This window comes from Acartia tonsa, chromosome 5 (assembly GCF_053477335.1).
Source record: "Acartia tonsa isolate MP-2025a chromosome 5, ASM5347733v1, whole genome shotgun sequence".
Taxonomy (NCBI): Eukaryota; Metazoa; Arthropoda; class Copepoda; order Calanoida; family Acartiidae; genus Acartia; species Acartia tonsa.
Window position 1 is genome coordinate 37932679 of NC_137264.1, and position 17909 is coordinate 37950587.

Consider the following 17909-nt stretch of genomic DNA (forward strand, 5'->3'; position numbering starts at 1 on the left):
GAAATTGCCGAAAATTAAATATTTTGTTGGAGTGAAGTTCGAGTAAAACTTGTTTTTTGGTGTAACTGAAAGGGAAGTGGATAAGAAGGGGGAGAAAAAAGGGATAGGGTTGAGGGGAAATTTTCACTTAGAATTGTTTGTCAGAATCACATTTCCTTTTCCCTGTAAAATAGTAAGGTTTTGTCTGAAGCAAAGATTTCAAAAACTTGGACTGATTCGAGATCTATTTTAGGGAAGCGCGTCCCCATGGATTTAGCTTTTTTATTTTAGGTCTTAGGCTATTTTATTGCCCCATTCTTATCCTTTGAATACAGAGCTCCTACATTGATTGTAGGGAACAGCTTTTAAATAAATAATATTCTAAGAATAGTTATTTCTTGATCGTATTATAAACGGCTTTCCGCGGATATAGAATGTACAATTATAAGATTAAAACTAGTTTTTTTAGCCCCGTGGTGCCGAAGGCACCAGCTAAAAAACTGGTTTTAATCTTATGATTGTACATTTCTATATTCGTAGAAAACTGGATATAATACGATGCTAGACATAGTTTTTTTTCGTATGGATGAGAACCGGTTCCTATCCACCGGATTCGAATGAATACGAGAAATTTGTTTACAAATTTAAATTGATCTCAATCTGTTCTTTAAATTTTAATATTAAATTGCAGAGCTACTACAGTTAGGGAGTTGAATCTATTTTTATAGAAGCAGAAATATAATCTATGATTATGGTTTGGACCCTCTAAAACTGTAATCTACCTTTCCACTTTCCCCTCTCTTGGTGAAGATATCTTCAACACCGATACGATTTTTGAAATGTAAGATTCTACTTTCCCTTCTCTTGGTGAAGATATCTTGAACGCCGATACGATTTTTAAAATGTAAGATTCCACTTTCCCCTCTCTTGGTGAAGATATCTTCAACAAGAGAGGGGAAAGTGGAAGGGTAGATTACAGTTTTAGAGGGTCCAAACCATAATCATAGATTATATTTCTGCTTCTATAAAAATGGATTCAACTCCCTAACTGTACTAGTATAAATATAGTCGTCCATGTTTTACAAACAATGCACACATGCCCAAAAAAATTCATATTTTCATGTTTCCCTAATTCTTAAAAATATCTTGTTACTCATTCACCCATTAAATTGTCCGATTCGTCATTCGTATAAAAGGGGATTAGTTTATCTTTCATGTTTTGTTACCAGACTGACTTTTAAAAAATATAAAATAAAAAAAAACAAGTATTGAAATGATGAAAATTTAAATTTAAGCATGTGATTATAAGAAAAATATTTAAAGCAATTTTAAATTTTTTTGGTCATTTTTGTTTTTACAAAGATGGCAACGTGTTTGTTTATTTGATGAAGGATGCAGCTTTTAGCTGCCAACACATATTTTTTTATACCATTCTATATCTTATTAGACCCCTGCTAAAAGGAGGTCAAAAAAGGGTGCAGTTGGTTGGACTCCCAGGGGAGTGTGTCAACTCCCATAGTCTTGAAAGGGTTGGAAACATCCCTCCTTTTATGAATCATATTTTTTTTTTTTTTTTTTGGGGGGGGGCTTAGTCTGTTTAGGGGCGCCGCCATCCTTCCCTCTAGGAAGCTGAATGGGAAATTCAAAACTAAAAAATATTGAATTCTATTTATTTTTTATAATGGTAAAATATTTTTAATAGGTTGGCAACTGCCTAGTTAATTCATTAAATTCTAAGAAAAGGCCAAGAGTTAAACTAACTCCGTCCGTCCGTACGATGTATTAATTCGGTCACTTTACTCTGTTAGCAGTTTAGAAATATATTTAAACGTTGAAAGTGATTTAATTAAAGTGTTATTTAGTGTATTATAATTATTTGAACAGTAAAATGTTAATTTATAATTATTTATAAGAGTTTATATGATAACTTAAGTATTTAAAAGAAGCGAGACTGCACTATATTTCTTATTATACGTAAGTCGATTTCATGTTTAGAAATGTAAATTTCTTTGAATGAATTTTTTAAAATAACTGCCTCAAAATCAATACGAAATGAGTTCGAATAACGCATTAGTAGGCAAAATATATTAATTAATCTGTTAAATTTTAAAATGTATCCTATAAAATATTAATCAATGTTTATTTTATTTGAGAGAGAGATAATGAATATTATAAAACAAGGATAACAACATTCCCATAAAGCAAACCTCAACTAATTGTCAACGAAAATTAAGAAATATACATTAAGATTATTTGTTTAAAGTTTGAAATTAACAGGAAGATTCGTTTCTATATAGCCTCAACAATTAAAAATGTTTTCATATAAAAGGGTTCTTAATAAGTTAAAGTTATTTAAAACTAAAAAGCGAGCGGGGAGGTCAATCTTATTAGGGGTGATTTTTTCTTGGAATTGTGGTATAACTCTCCCCAAACAAATTTGTATTGGCAACTTATGATATTTTTAAAAAATGATGGCAATACATATTACATTTATATAAGTTTCATAATGATCAAACAATTCTTTCCAGCCCTAAGCTATAAAAAAAACATAACTATGTGTATAATACATCTAATTATAGAAAACTTCACTTAAAAATGTATAATGTATATTATTATTGATATAAAGAGTACATATCAATCAAAATTTAATTGTTTGGAAAACTGAAATTCACTTGGTAAGCATTTTTATTAGCAGCGCAGCTACTCTTGGGTATGTCTGTTGGGTTTAGTCGACCATTAAATAAGTTTTAAAAAGAAAACTTTAAAAAATGGGTATTTAATTCAGAAGTTATTTTTCTTGGGAGGGCAGAACTACCCCTCCCCACAATTCTGATAAATCTTCTTTTTTCCTAGAAGAAGGTTCACTATCACAAAGGAGAACTCTCCTCATACAGGTAGATAGACAGACATAAATCCTGTTTCTTTTACAAAAGATTATTTTTTGGGTCATTTATAGGTCAAAGTAGATTACATAAAATTATTTTGATACTGATATCCCAAAAAAGTTTAAAAATTGGACTAAAAACACCAAGTAAATGGTGAAATATTGCATATAAAAACAGCCAAAAACCTGATAAAAGTTAGTCTGACCGCCATGGTTGTTTTCTTAAAACGACAGAAAATTTAATTTTTATATCCTTAGCTTTAAAAGTTTGGAAAATCGGACCATATACATCAGAGATAAGGAAAATACTTGAAAAATTTAAAAATAGCCAAAAACCTGCAAAAAGGCAGTCTGGCCTTCATGGTTGTTTTCTTTAAACGACGGGAAATTTTATTTTGATATCTATAACTGAAAAGATTTTGAAAATCGGACCATAAACACAAAAGATATGGAGAAAAATGTGAAAAATAGAAAAATAGCCTAAAACCTGATAAAAAGCGGTCCTACCGCCATTAATGTTTAATACTTAATTGTGCTCCTTAGTGATGAGAATGTTGTCAAATCTCATTTCCTCAGTTTGTCTCTGAAAAATATTAAAATAGCCAAAAACCTGCTAAAAAGGGGTCTGACCGACATAGATGTGTTATACTTATTTATGCTCCATATTAATAGAAATGTTGACAAGAAATTTTATCTTTCTATTATAGGATCCGATAAAATAACGTTTCCCCCACTTTGTCTCAGACGGACGGACGGACATTTCGAATTATAGAGTAGCTTCGCTACTAATAGATATTTATAAATACTACATTAATTAAAAATTATTTAACTAAACCCTCTTTAATTGTCTAGGATAACAGAATAGAAAGGAAATTATTGGAAATGGACAGTTCAAGCATTGGACGAAACTCAACACGAGTACCTTCACTCCCAAGATTTACTGCAAACAATAGCTTTTCACAAATACCAGGTTAGTCGAAGAATCAGTTCTTTACCTCAAAGTGCCCTACGATCTTATAACACCTCCCCCTCTCCCTTATTTTGAAACAAATTTAAGTTGGGGAAAGGTTCTTTTAAAGTTTAAGGTTATTTTTCATTTAGGGTGTTGATGCGTTAGGAGGGAGGGGAGAGGGTTATTGACAATCAACATACACATGCAAAACCAATTTTTTGAAATGCTTTACTCCCCACCTTATTTTTAAGAGGGAGTGTTACTATTTAATCCGAATTTAACACACAACTTGGCTTTTACGGAGTTTGATGAGATGTTGACCCCCTGAGGATTGTGTTCACCCATCAATTTTGCTTGCTTCTGATAAAAGACTTTATGTGAAATTCATTTTTCCCCATGATAATCACAGGTTTAGACACAGATTTTGAAGATGGGACAAATGTTGCTGAAGCACTCAAAGTTGTTGATGATCTTTATGAAAAAGAAATTAGAAACAAAAACAAAAAGAAGCTTTTCCTCAAGAAAATGTTTTCATTCAGGTAAACTGATACTAGAAACGAATATTCATGTTGTAAAAGGTTATATGTGTTTATATGAAAGCTTATATTATCTGAAAGCAAAGATTAATACATTTTTCACATCATTAGGTTTAAAAAAAGATTTTAAAACCGAGGCTTTATAATATCCAGGGAGAGATTGGGAAGACTAAAAGCGTGTTAGATCTTTTTTTTTAGCATAATGACATAAAATAAGATGGTTATACAACTCCTTTGCATGTAGTTAGGGATTTTGATATTAGTTTGTGTTACAGTATTATATACAAAACCAAATTAATGGACCAACAAGTTATGATTGGAATTCCACAATCGTTCAAGTTACTCTGTTTATACATATTTATAACTTGTTATAATGGTTCAACTGTCAGGACCCGAAGTGGATCAGGACCAGAAAACAATACATTGCAAACCCCTAAGACGCCGACCAAAGAGAACAAGTACATGTTTGATCCATGCGGCACCAGCATTGGGGCTGCCAGCAATATTACAGGTAAAGGGAGGGAATATTATTACTTATTGGGGCGGGATTCTCCGTTGATTTCAAGTAATCATCTAGAGAACCCAAGGGCGTCATCCGTTTGTAATGGGATGTAATTATCTAGCGCCTACTGGTAAATACTAAGTTAAGCAAGATCCAACAGGCAACCAACCCTTTGATTGCACGACTTTGTCTGAAAAGTCCTAACTCTGCATGGAAATGAGTTGCGCCTGTTTATGGGTCAAGGCATTCCCCTTACTCTAATTATTTATGTCACGCAGCTGACAGTTACTTTAGTTATGACGCTGTTTCGGACCGAGATTCGAACCTATCACATCCCCGACGACGAGCGGATGTGCTACGTGTTAAGCCATGGTCGCAGGTTAAAAGGGGGGGGGGGGGTTAGTTTCCTCATACTTATTTGAGTTAGGGTACTTTTAGTAGTGATTTTGACATGCTTACAAGAATATCTTTATATAAAAGTGTGTTTCATTGTGTCTTTATGTCTATAGCGTAAGGTCTTCCTAACCATTGGACCCATATGGTTTTAATTTACGTTCATTTTCTGAAATGTTAAGTCTGCACCATTTTTTAACACATTGGACTGAATTTTAAGAGTCATATTATAATTTCCAAAACTGAACTCAGTACCTAAAGGTTTAAAAAAAAATTTTCACTTTTCTTCTAGGGACTAGGGGGTAAAACATGCCCATAAAACCCAAATGGTAAGTCTTTGCTTTATCTTTAATATCGGGCTGAATAATTTGCAAGTAGTATAGTGTATTTTTGGCTGTCTTTATGAGATTTTGTTTAAGTAATGTCACCATTTTCATGGGAACTTTAATTTTAATTTAGATGAGACAACAATAATGAACACTCCAGATATTACAGCAAGATCCATCAGGGATAAACCTTGCCCTCCAGGTTAGTAATCAGCTTTTAAAATTCTTAACATTAGTGGTTGAAACGTTTGAACACTCAACTTAATGAAGCAATCTAAATTCACCAAAGTCCCCAAAATTGTTAAGCCAACGAAAGAAAACATTATAAAACTTTAGATTTTTGTGTACAGTGTATTAAACACTAAACAGTTCATTGTCTCCTCTCTCTGGTATTTTCACCTTTTTGGTGATTTATTTTTTTTTTGGTTTGTTGATCTTCTATGGGGGACAGAACTCAAGTTTTACAAAAACTACTCAATTTTTTAATTGTAGGAATCTCCCGATTACCACCGACCAGATCATCCCCCTCAACAACCTCACCGTTTAAACATAACACTGAAAGGGACCATAAAACTTCACATTTATATTATAACATAAGGAAAATAAGTTGATGTAATTGTCCTAATTGATAACAAGGACAATTTTGTCCAAAAGTAATACAGCACCAGTTGAAAATTGTTCTACAATACGAAAGATAAATTAAGGTAGAGGGGTTATTCAATTGTCTTCTTTCAATTAATTTTGAATTAAAAGATAAATGGATTTTTGGGTGGGAAGGGGTTATTATTTCCTATGGTCGATTTTTGGCAGTGACTGTACAGATAGCCTCCAATAAAAAAGTTAGGTATACATCTTCCCTCGACCTAAAGGAAGCTTCACGGCGAAGAAGAACCATATTATTGTATAGTAAGATAGACAGAAGTACATCCTCTTACTATAATTATTGTAAGAGTCGCATCAACTTATTATGTTCGCATATTAGTCCTGGACGAAGCTTATCAGAGAGCGCAGCTTCTCCACAACAATCCGACGCTGTAGCAAGGAATTTTATACATTTTACAAAATATCCTTTATTCAGGAATTTTTAATAAATCACCCGGTTTTCTCATTGTTTTCCACCCAATAATTTTCTTGTTAGCTTGTTTTCTTTTTTAAGAGAAATTTAGTTGTGATCGAAAGAAATGATAACTCTGAAACCACTTCAAGGGGGAGGGGGTGCAAAGCCAATTGATAAATACTGTGAAATTGTGCAAAAATTAGCAGGGAGGAATGGAGAAAATCTGGGAGACGAGAAAGAACATTACAGAACAGAAATAATAGGGTGAAATATTACCTACTTATAAAACTTATTTATTTTTAAAACAAAGACCATTTATTTGGAAGATAAACAAACTCTAAACATTTTTCTAACATAATAGCTTCGTTTTTTGACAAATAAGGTGTCTACCTAGACTTTCTTTTTTCCTAGGACAACATGGTACAATAATTTAAGCGAAGGATATCTATAATCAAGTCTTTAATAAAATATAAGTATGTCCTTTAACTATATCCGTATTTACTCATTATTTTTATTGTAAGAAACGGCTGATGCAAGGCTGATGATACACTTTTTGAAACCTCTAATAAAAAAGAATTACAGCACCTGTATTTGGTTGAGTTCCCTTGTGGTTCAGGTTTGGTTACAAAAAGTGACACTTACGCATCCCCCCATTTAAATATTCTTAAATATGTTTTACTTTTTCTTTTTAGAAATCGGAAAGTGGAGGAGTAGATGAGCGAGATAACTGTCAAATGCCAAATCAAAGTCAAAACACCAATAATAAGACAAATAATCAATTAAGTAACGCGTCTCGGCGGAGGGAATTTATAGATTTTCCGCCGATTGGCGGGGTTGAAGGAATGGTAGCGCCCAGACCGATATTGCATCAGGTACTTTTTCATTAATATATCTATTTTTTTAACTTAGCCTCGAACTTCCTAATTGCATACACCATGATATCTTATTTTGGTGCATCTCCGAAACTCTTTTTCAGCCAACCAACCCTTTGATTGCATGGATTGATTGCAAGTCCATACTGTGCATGGTAAAAATGTAACGTTGTGCCTGTTTATTGGATACGGCTTTACCCCTACTCTAACTTTTTATTTACCCAAAAAAGTTTAATATCACTGCTAGAAGGTGCCAAACATCACTTTCAAATCGTTTATGCATATATTTTAACTGGAACAAGGGTGACAACATCCATAAAAGCGTTGTTCTGAAACGATAGGTCAAACGAACATTAACACTTGTAGAGTGTCAGAACTGAATAATCAGAACATAAATGTATAAAATTCCAAATAAAATTGTCGAAAAACTGCTGAAATACAGGTTAATGTTTGAGGACATGCTTTTTTTAGGACTTGATTATAGAGATGTCTCTCTTATTGTACTTTGTTGTCCTAGGAATCAGAATTCTAAAAATCAGATCTATCAGATAATAATAATTTGATTTTTAAAAAGTTGCTACGCTTTCTAAGTTTACCTAACTACTACAGGAATCACCATGCAAAGTTTGAAATCGATAGGACAATCATAATTGAATTATTGAAAAATACGATCCGTTCCGGATGGACGGACGTATGGACCGACCCTAATTATAGAAAATCTTCGCTTTTAATAAATGGTGTATTCTTTATATACAATTACAGAAACACGCTTTGTTATTCTTTTCTTAGAGCAATTAAAATAATATGATTTTTAACAATTATTTTTATAGGTTTGCAATGGATTTAGAAAAGCAGACATTCCAGATATTGTGATTGTTTACAGGTAGTATCATTAAATATTAACTTCATTCAATTCCTTCATCCAATAAAACAAAGAAGTATTATTGGTCTCGGATGCAAAATATCACGTGAAATGCTAATTCAAATTGATTATACTTTTTGGGTAATTTCCTGGCTTTCCTCGCCCTCCAAATGGAGGCTAATGGTAAAACAACTGGTGATAAATAAAGGGAGGTTAAATATTGGTAAGATTTTTAAAGATATTTTGTTACAGAAGGGGTAATTTTGTTTATCATAATTTGGAATGAAAGTGCAATGTCCTATCCATTAAAACCTCTGAATTTTCGCAAATTATACAATTCACAATACTGCTTTGAATATAGATATTTTATTTGATTTAGTGGACATTGTGAGACAAGTGAACAATGGTGCCAATATCTCAAGAAAATATTAAGTATTAGAAGGTATATTTTTAAATGAGACAATGTAGAACAATATCTGTTTGTCTGTCCGTCCGTCTCACTACCTGCTGGAATGATCACTCGTCAAGGATATACCAGCTGGTATACGAAGTTATAAGTTTATATTTTTGGGGGGTTGGAGAGGGGGGGGGGGTTGGAACACGTCCATTTTCTGTAACGCTATGGTATGGGAAATTTGATTTTCTCGGCAGCCAATCTAGATATACGGCAAGATTCCCTATACCATTGAGCATCCAGTATATGATTTACTTGGTCAAGTTTGTCAGACCTGTTAAAAAATATAAATACCTAATATACAGTGTGTTTTTTTTATGAGAACTTTTTTGAAAGCAATTTTACCCCACTTATTGTTATCAGAATTTAATGATTGATGGCTTATTTTCTTCGTTTTTTTAATGCAATTAATAGAACAACAAAAGAATATTTGAGTTTTTATTTAAAAAGTACAGTAAAATCTAAAATTCAAAATTTAGGTGTCAACATATAATAATGGTTTTAGCGCATTTTTCTTATGCATAAATCTTTTACCCTTTGCAAGAAAAAAATTGGATTTTCTGTAGTCGACTTTGGGGGGCCAGTACTCCCTCCCTGGTTGTGATATGACCTTCAACCTTTGATATGTTTTAGTACATGTCCCTAATAGTATCTGTATACATTTTTAGCTCTATATCTCAACTTTGAAGTGTTTAGCAGCCATTCTTGCAAAAGGTTGAATATTTGAGCATAAGAAAAATGCGTTGACACCTAAGTTTTGAATTTTAGATTTTATTGTACTTTTTAAATAAAAACTGAAATATTTTTTTGGTGTTCTATTAATTGCATTAAAAAACGAAGAAAATAAGCCATTAATCATTAAATTCTGATAACTATAAGTGGGGTAAAATTGCTTTAAAAAAAGTTCTCATAAAAAAACACACTGTAATAGTGAATGTTAGAGGTTTCGTGTTTTATTTTTTTTCATTTTTATCCTCATTTTGTATTTAGTGAGAAAGATAGCTTAGTTGAGCTGCAGCCCGTCGAAGATTTAAGTATTGGCATGGCCCATAGGAAAGACAACAGGTGAAAAAAAATTAGTAGCTAATCTCCTCTATAATTTGAAATGTCCGTCTTATCTGTCCATCTGTCAGCTACGTTTAGGGGGAAATGTTTGTTTCTCGGCTACTATTCAGGGTAGACAACTGAAACTTTTGTGAATATTCTCTAGAAAAGAGCATTTAATATATGCCAGTACACTCTTATTAATGTAAGAATGAACTAAGTTTATAGGTATTATTTATTTAGCTGTAGGTTAATATTAGAAAAGTACAAAAAAACTAATACCGCTAATTAGGTATAATTTTAGGTTATGTGAGGAACGAATCTATCATGCTAAGTTTCAAGTTTTCATCATTAGTCCGGCCTTTCTGGATTGGGTAAGATTTGTATACATTAAACCTTCAATTTTTTTAGAGGGTGGTTAAATTTGGGAATTTTTCTTTTGGAAGGGTGTTTAACTTTTTACCGAATGTTTGTTCATGATCTTAAGTAAAACACATTAAAGCAGACACATCCATATTGTACAAACCGCCCGTAGCCTGTAGGTGATTCATAAATTTTAGATTTTTTCTGGGATGGGATGACCCCCCCCCCCCCCCCTCCCGAAAATAGCTTTAAACCACCTCAGGACCAATAGGACCTTAGTCATAAACTAAAATAGCTTTACACCATCCTGGAACCTATGTAACCTTATTTAAATGGAGATATCGATCGGTTTAGTTTTTACAGAATTTTTTTCTACTTTCAAAAACATAATAAACTGTGCTAAAGGGGGGGGGGGGGATAAAAAAATATGTGGTTTGGGGGAAAAATGTAAAAATTTAGAGAACTGAAAACATTTTTTTCCCGTTTTTCTCCCCTCCTTGGTAAAAAAATAAAAGAATATTTCTGAGGGGGGGGGGATGAGGGGGAATATGAATGAAATAAAGAGTTCTGAAAATATTTTTCCTCTTCCTTACTGTAAAAAACTAGGATGGGAAAAATTGAAAATTTTTGCAGCAGGGGAAAAAATTAAACTTGTGCAGAATATAATACACCCTGACAATACTTCAAAATACTTTCAAAACCACTAAACATAATTGTCTATGTTACAGGTTGAACGATGGAACCTTGATATAGGACGGTTAGGTCGTCCTGCAAAACTTGTTGGCCTTATGCTTGGGGTCATAGATGTTGACCTCAAACCAATACATTTACAATATATAAGGTAAGATTCAGGTAGGTAGAGAGGGGAAATTGGCGGATAAATTTTGGTATTGCATTTCTAGCATTTGTACCGAAGGATCTCGCTAACCGCTGAACCGATCGGGTTCTCCTTATCAGGGTAGCTTCTCATAGGTCCTGGAAACTAGGTTTATAACTATTTTCTTGAGGGGTTGGACACCCACAACCCCCCCCAAAAAAAAATTCCAACCCCCCAAAATTTTTTTTTACTATCTTTTAAAATCTAAAATAAGAAATTGGGTTATCAAATTCGACTCCTCCTCAAATGCCCCTAGAGGCCTCTAGGGGCGTAGCCGCTAGTCTTATATATATTGAGACATTAAAGTACGTTATGCTGAATTTTATTGGCCATCTACAAACTTTGTGCTAATGATTTAGCAACTATGTCGAGTGGAAGGTTCTAGACTTAAAGAACGAAGGAGAAAATGAGGAGGTGACGCTACAGGTCTCAAAGCTGGCTACAGAAATACTCCAGGTAAAAAAATACTCCAGAAGTTTATACCTAAAGTGTGAAAGTTGGTAGGTAGGTTTCGCTTGGCCGACCTTTAAGACATTATATACAGCATTTGGGTGTGTAAGTGTACATTTTTTGCCTTCTCTTACGCTGGTTTCATATTCAGTGATTTGTTACATTTGCCAGTGAGAGTTACACGTCGGAGCACGTTGAAAGTTTCAAGAGTTCTATTTCTCCCCTATGCTTAAATCTTTTTTATTTACTTCTAAAATAATGAAATTGTTTAGAAAGAGAAGACTCGAACCCACGGCTGTGAATCTAGTTTTCGTATTTTTCCCCGGAAATTGAACACAACGCAAAACAAACTGATCATTATTCTAGAAAATCCAATTCTTAGCTCACAGGTAAACTATTAAATGACTAATTTTAGACATTTTTGCCAGTATTATTTCTATAAAACAAGGATGACAAAATAAATAAGTAGCTCAGCTTAATCAAAGTAAATTTTAGAACAAAAGTACCAATAGTTTTTGAGGGAAGGAATATAACGTCTTTATAAAACATGCTGATGCCAGTGTAATTTAAAGTCCATTGTACTCTCCCCTCCCTGGCTGAGTTATACCTATTAAATGCTCACAATATAAGAAAATTAATTAATTTAAAGATGAGATAAAGAAGGAGATCAAGTGATTCTAAGCACCTTCCAGCAGTGACTATAAATGTTTTTTTTTGTGTAAATATACTAGGATACAAAAATAAACTATTCCAATGAAAATGTTTATTTAGAAAAAGGGTTGGTAACTTCTAATAATGTACATAAACAGTTTTATTGGTGTTGTAACGGATCGGACGTAATAGATAGCTTTTTAAAAACTATTAAAGCCCGCCTCGAGCGGTGTGGCGGCACTTCACGTTGGAATGGTAACGTTGTGGCTGAAGCGATTCAAGAGCGAAGCAACTCGTTCCCTTCGTTTGTACGTCTCCGCTAAGTTAAATAACGAATACTACACGCAAGTACCCACAGGGGATTTTATATGTTTCTGGATAATTAATTGCAGCTAGGATTAGCTGCCCACAAATTGGAGTTGATACTCTACTAACAACTGTTTGTGCGGAACTGATGTATTTTCAATAGACAAGTATAGTTTACACAAAATTAATGAATACATATTATATCAATATACATATAGGAAAATTACAGAGAGTATTGGAGTATTGAGGGGGCGTTTCTGATCATACAGGGATGGCAAGGGATACACGTAGGTCTGCGTAGGATATATCAGCAGGCCGGAGTGTATGTTGAGTTTCCCGTTTAGTCACGTTCAGTTGTGCAGGGGAAATCTCCGTGATGCATTGAGGATGCCAAATCCCTGGATAACTGGAGCTCTCTTCTACAAAAGTACATAAGTTAAATATCGCCTAAAACCTACACGCGTAGATGATAGAAAGGTCAAATATACATATAAATGCGGAGCATTATATGTATATTGATTTCTTGGAAAAATATGGCCTCATATGAGATATCACAAGATTTTAACAGAATATAATAAGTACAAATGTTTCATAATTAAAACTCGGGATCCGTCATTTGTGGGCTTAAAAATTCAAATAAAAGAAAAATCAATAGAGAAAATTTAACGCTTTAAAATGGTACTAATTTCATAAAAATCTGTCCACTCGTTTAGGATCACGAAAATGCCATTCTGCTTATTTTACAAGTATCTCAAGTAAGACCCACTACATTTTCTCCCCTTTTTATCTGGCGAACAGACGTGCCAGATAACATAACGCTCAAATTGGCAAAGACAATAGACTGGTCGGCCAATATTACCTATTGCGATGTCATGGTATTAAGGTTGATAGCCTAGATGTTTTAGTCGCAGTGTTGTATGATGGCAAGGATGCAGGATCTAACATGATGGGCTGTATCTCTGTCATCTGGATCTTCGGGGTCGATGTCGTTGGTAATAGCGACGTTGTCTCTGCTGTTGTCGTAGGTTCTCGCCTCTCAGTTCTGGTATCGGCCTTCTTCTTTCTCATAAGCTTCTGGTAGGAATGCTTGTTATAAAGATAAAGGTGGGCAATTAAGGCGATGGCGGCTCCAGGTCCTACACGTAGAAATGTGAGGATAATGCATATCAGATCAGTTATAAATTTTAGCCCTAGGATGACCAGGCATGCGAGTGCCATTAGGTCGCCATATTCATGGAGCCAGCTCTTGACGCTGCTCCATAAGTCAAGTTTGCGTTCCATGTCCGGCACTAGATTCTCAAGGGTGTACAGGGGTAGGTTGTTGGTAGAAAGTTGGTTACAATTTCCATCTCCAATGCATAGTCCGTAGGTGATCTCCTTCAGGCTTGCCTCGGTGTAGGAGGGGAAGGTGAGGGTGTGTAACCATTCAGCTCTCTCTCTTTCCGTGTAGATTCCTCCATGGCTGAAATCCGTCCAGTTAACTAGAGGGGTGTCGATGGTCATCTCCATGGGGGCCTGAGTCTTGATGATGGCGGGAGTCAACTGAATCCAGCCTTCTTTAGACTTGACAGTTAGGGGGAAAGTTGCTGAACACGTTACCCTTGTGGAATGCAACTTATAATGTTTAGTTGCAGCATCTGCATAACCATCAGGATCCAAAGGTATATCTTGATAGCAATTGATGTCGTCCTTGATCTTCTGAGTCCTCTTGGTGCACTGGAAGGTCATCAACAGGTCTCCCTTCAAGAGTCCGTAAGTCTGCTCATGTAGCAGCACTGGTTGGTCTGACTTTCCATGGTAATGGGTTTCGCATATGGTCTTCCGTAGTGTTACATCTAGTTGGCTGAAGGTCTGGCGCATACTGTAGGCTAAATAATTTAAATGTACTGCAGCTTGAAGGTTTACATCTATTTGTCCAGGGTCAATGGTGGCGAGTCTGCTGAGTTCGCTGGTCTTGCCTAGGTAGATGCCGTCGTGGTCCGTGGTGATGACATTAAAGGGGCAATGCATTAATTTCATTGCGCCTGTAGTGTTGAGTAAAACTTGCTGCTGGTGGTCCACTAGGTAGGTGTCCATGGTGGTGAGGGGGTTGATGGTGTTGACCATCTGTAGAGTGCAGGAGCTGTCGTTGATATTCCAGACGAATGTCGCAGCGCCAGTGATGCACTCCCCTTTATGATATGGACATGGTAGAGATAGATGATCAGTTTCACTCTCTACCTTGTTGTTGCTAACCAGAAAAGTTTCTTCTTTAAGTAGAATCTGGTATTCAGCTAACTTCAGGGTGTTGTAGTGGATGGTGTCGCCCATGCGGATGGTCTGCCCAATGCAGGTGATCTTGTCGTCTTCCATCTTCAGGGATCCGGCCAGGGTTGCCGAAACGTAGGTTGGGCGGTTAAGTTTCACTTTGATAGGGTCACCATAGCCAGAAATTTGGTATTCCTGCACCAGTGACATGCGGCGGCAATTTTCTGCAGTAATTTCTTCGTGCCTCATAGTTTGGGGTACCTGTTGTAACTTGAGGTGGCCCCAAACTCCGCACTTGAAATGGTACAAGGATACCCTCACTTCGCAGGAGTATCCGTGTACCTTCGTCAGGGTTGGCCTCTGTAGAATTGTGTAGCGCTCCTTCACTGGAACTTCTTGTGTAGGTTCCTCTGCTCTGCATATTGTTTCCTTGTTGAATTTCTTGATGGTGGAAGGGTTTGTGCAATCTACTATGTCTAATGAGTATGCCTCACTGGTTGGTGCTACCGAAGCCGTTAGCACCGCGATCAGTGGTAGGAAGATTATCGACATGATAAAATTCCACCTCGCGAGTCTCTAGGATCACCGTTTGACACACTCGTTGATTCTTGTTGAACTCCACTGCTTCGGTACTCAAGTTCCAGAAGACTGCTTGTATCTCGCCGGTGTAGTCGCTGTCCACTAATCCTGCCAGTAAAATTACTCCCTCCCGTTCTATACTTGAACGGCCAAAGAGTTTAAGAAAATATCCGGGGGGTACACGGGTGTGTAGCTTGAGAGGGACGCAAGTCTGTTGCCCAGGGGGAAGGATTGTGTGGGCAGGGCAGTATATGTCATGGCCCGCACTCTCTTTCGTACCCTTGTACGGCAGCTTTGCTCCGCGTTTGACGGGGATTCTGATTGTCCGCGCAAGTGTAGCCACTGCAGGCGGGTCCATATCCTCGTCCGAGCTGTCTAGCACCTCTTTGCTCTCCTCCACTTGCTGTTGCCAAAGTGTCCCACTCCTCTGCTTCTTTCCTCCGGATTTAACCCTCTCCCCTTTTTCGGGTGAGTCCGTGGACGGCTCTTCATTGTCGCTCAGAGCGCGCTTCTCTACCCGGGGTGCGGAAGGGTATGTGTACGTAGCTCGCTCGCGCTCTCTATCTCGGCGCGGTGTCTGCGGGGGCGAGCTTCTTCTCGGGCTTCTCTCTCTATCGGGGGTTCGCTTGGCATCTCTCCGTTGAGTGCCCGAACCGGACGGTTCGCAAGATTGATCTCTCTCCCTCCCTCTCTTCTCACTCTGCTCTCTGCGCGGTGTGCGCTGCATCGTTGGTGATCTAGGCGGTGGTGTATCCGGTAGGGGAAGGTTGAGGGGGTCAATGTTGGGCGGTGGTGGTGCTCCTCCCGGTCTAATGGGGGGTCCTCCCTCTTCATCGCTGTCATCCCCATTTGAGAAATCAACTCTTGGATTGGGCGGCTTCGCCTGCCTTTCTGGATTCAAGGGAATTTGCTCCCCTGCCTCATCTCCGTCTTCTTCAAATGGTTCTGGGGGAGAAGTTGGGTCTCCATCTGTCATTGCTGGGGGGTAATATGGTTTTAACCGACCAACATGCACAACCAAGTCCTCCTTTTCTCCCGCTGGTATTGTCTGAATCTTGTATAAAACGTCGGCACACTTCTCGGTAATTAAGTATGGTCCACTCCAATGTTTGGTCATCTTCTTCTTTGCTTTACCATGGTTGGGTGCCAAATAGAAAACTTTATCGCCTACTCTAAATTCGCGATTGCCGTGATACTGCAAAGCATTTCTTCGAATGGTGCTTGCTTGACTCTTCGCCATGGCTTCATACATGGTCGTGTATCTGTCCAATAAATTTCTCACGGCTGTGGGAATATCCTTGTCATCGTCAGGGTTTGGTAACCGCAAAATCAAATCCGCGGGTAGAGTAGCCTCTCTACCCTGGAAGGCAAGAAAGGGGGTCACGCCGGTGCTGCTGTGGATCCTCGTGTTGTACGCCAGGACAACTCCAGGTAAGTACTCTGGCCATAGAGTCTCCCGTCCTTGGATCACGGTTCTCAGCGTCTCTTCCATAGTCCGGTGCCACCTCTCTATAAGGTTGCTCTGGGGGTTCGCCACGGGGCCTAGCTCGTGCTTAACACCGAGCTTCTGCAAGAGTTTCTTCATGATGGTGTTGCAGAACTCTTTCCCCTGATCACTGTGGAATGCCTGCGGGCATCCAAAGGTACAAATGAACTTGTCCATAATTGTTGTGGCGACCTCGTCGGCAGTCTTCTGTTTCAAGGGGTACGCCTGAACGAAGCGCGACCATCCGTCCTGTAGCGTCAGGATAAAATTGTATCCTTCTGGGGTTGTGTCGAACTTGCCTACCACATCCATATAAATTGTCTGGAGCGGGTACCCGTTTTGGATGGGTACGTGCGCTCCTATCTTGATGTTGGCCTTGATGTTCTTCTGAACGCAGTCATGACAGACGGCGATCCTCAGGCGGATGTCTGCTTGATGTCCCACATAATAAAAATTCCTCAAAAACTTCGATATGGTGGAGTGCATGCCAAAATGCGCTCCTGTGGTAGTTCTGTGGCAGTGAGTGAACACCTCTTCTCTCAGGGACAAAGGGACCATGATTCTGCGTCGCTTCCCTGTGAAGGTGTTGATCTCCTGTTCAATAACTCCATCTTCTGCAATGCGCAGAGTGTCAAAAATCTCAGCCAGCCGGTGCACGTCCCTACTCTCTCCACGCAGGGTTGCCTTGTCCGGTGCACGCCGGTCAACGCCAATCCATCTACGAACCTTCTCTAAAATAGGGTCGTCTAACTGATGCCGGTACACTCTGTCTCTGTACCGTTCTCGTCGGTCAGGAAGCTCGTCGGCAGGATCATCTACAGCTCCGACGTACTCCTCCTGCTCAGCCTCTTCCTCGGCTGTGGGGTCTGGCATGTCAGCATCGGTACGCCGGCTCAACGCGTCGGCGTTGGTATTGAGTCTCCCCGGCCGATGAACCACACGGAATTCGTAACCAGCCAGCTCCTCAGTCCACCTGGCCATCATGCCAGTGTTCTTCTTCAGTGACTTCAACTGTTTGAGGGCGCTGTTATCCGTATTAATTTGGAACGGCTTGAAGCTCAGGATTGTCCGAAACTTTCTGATGCCATA

At 37.7% G+C, this 17909-nt stretch overlaps 1 protein-coding gene across 4 annotated transcripts in view; it reads left to right on the forward strand.

The window, feature by feature from the left end:
• The first annotated feature begins 2548 nt into the window (after window positions 1-2548).
• The window catches only part of LOC145320025 (uncharacterized), a 41162-nt gene continuing 25801 nt past the window's right edge, over window positions 2549-17909 (forward strand). For 3 of the 4 annotated variants that reach the window (XM_080162465.1, XM_080162468.1, XM_080162467.1), the window contains exons 1-16: window positions 2549-2654; window positions 3716-3833; window positions 4225-4354; window positions 4741-4862; window positions 5706-5774; window positions 6065-6168; window positions 6553-6612; window positions 6831-6893; window positions 7322-7501; window positions 8332-8384; window positions 8743-8805; window positions 9808-9882; window positions 10166-10235; window positions 10953-11065; window positions 11461-11557; window positions 11824-11940. In XM_080162465.1, coding sequence (XP_080018591.1) covers window positions 3746-3833; window positions 4225-4354; window positions 4741-4862; window positions 5706-5774; window positions 6065-6168; window positions 6553-6612; window positions 6831-6893; window positions 7322-7501; window positions 8332-8384; window positions 8743-8805; window positions 9808-9882; window positions 10166-10235; window positions 10953-11065; window positions 11461-11557; window positions 11824-11940 — 1404 coding nt within the window. In that variant the 5' untranslated portion in view covers window positions 2549-2654; window positions 3716-3745. The remainder of the gene's footprint in view (window positions 2655-3715; window positions 3834-4224; window positions 4355-4740; window positions 4863-5705; window positions 5775-6064; window positions 6169-6552; window positions 6613-6830; window positions 6894-7321; window positions 7502-8331; window positions 8385-8742; window positions 8806-9807; window positions 9883-10165; window positions 10236-10952; window positions 11066-11460; window positions 11558-11823; window positions 11941-17909) is intronic. The other variant, XM_080162466.1, reaches the window with a different exon arrangement.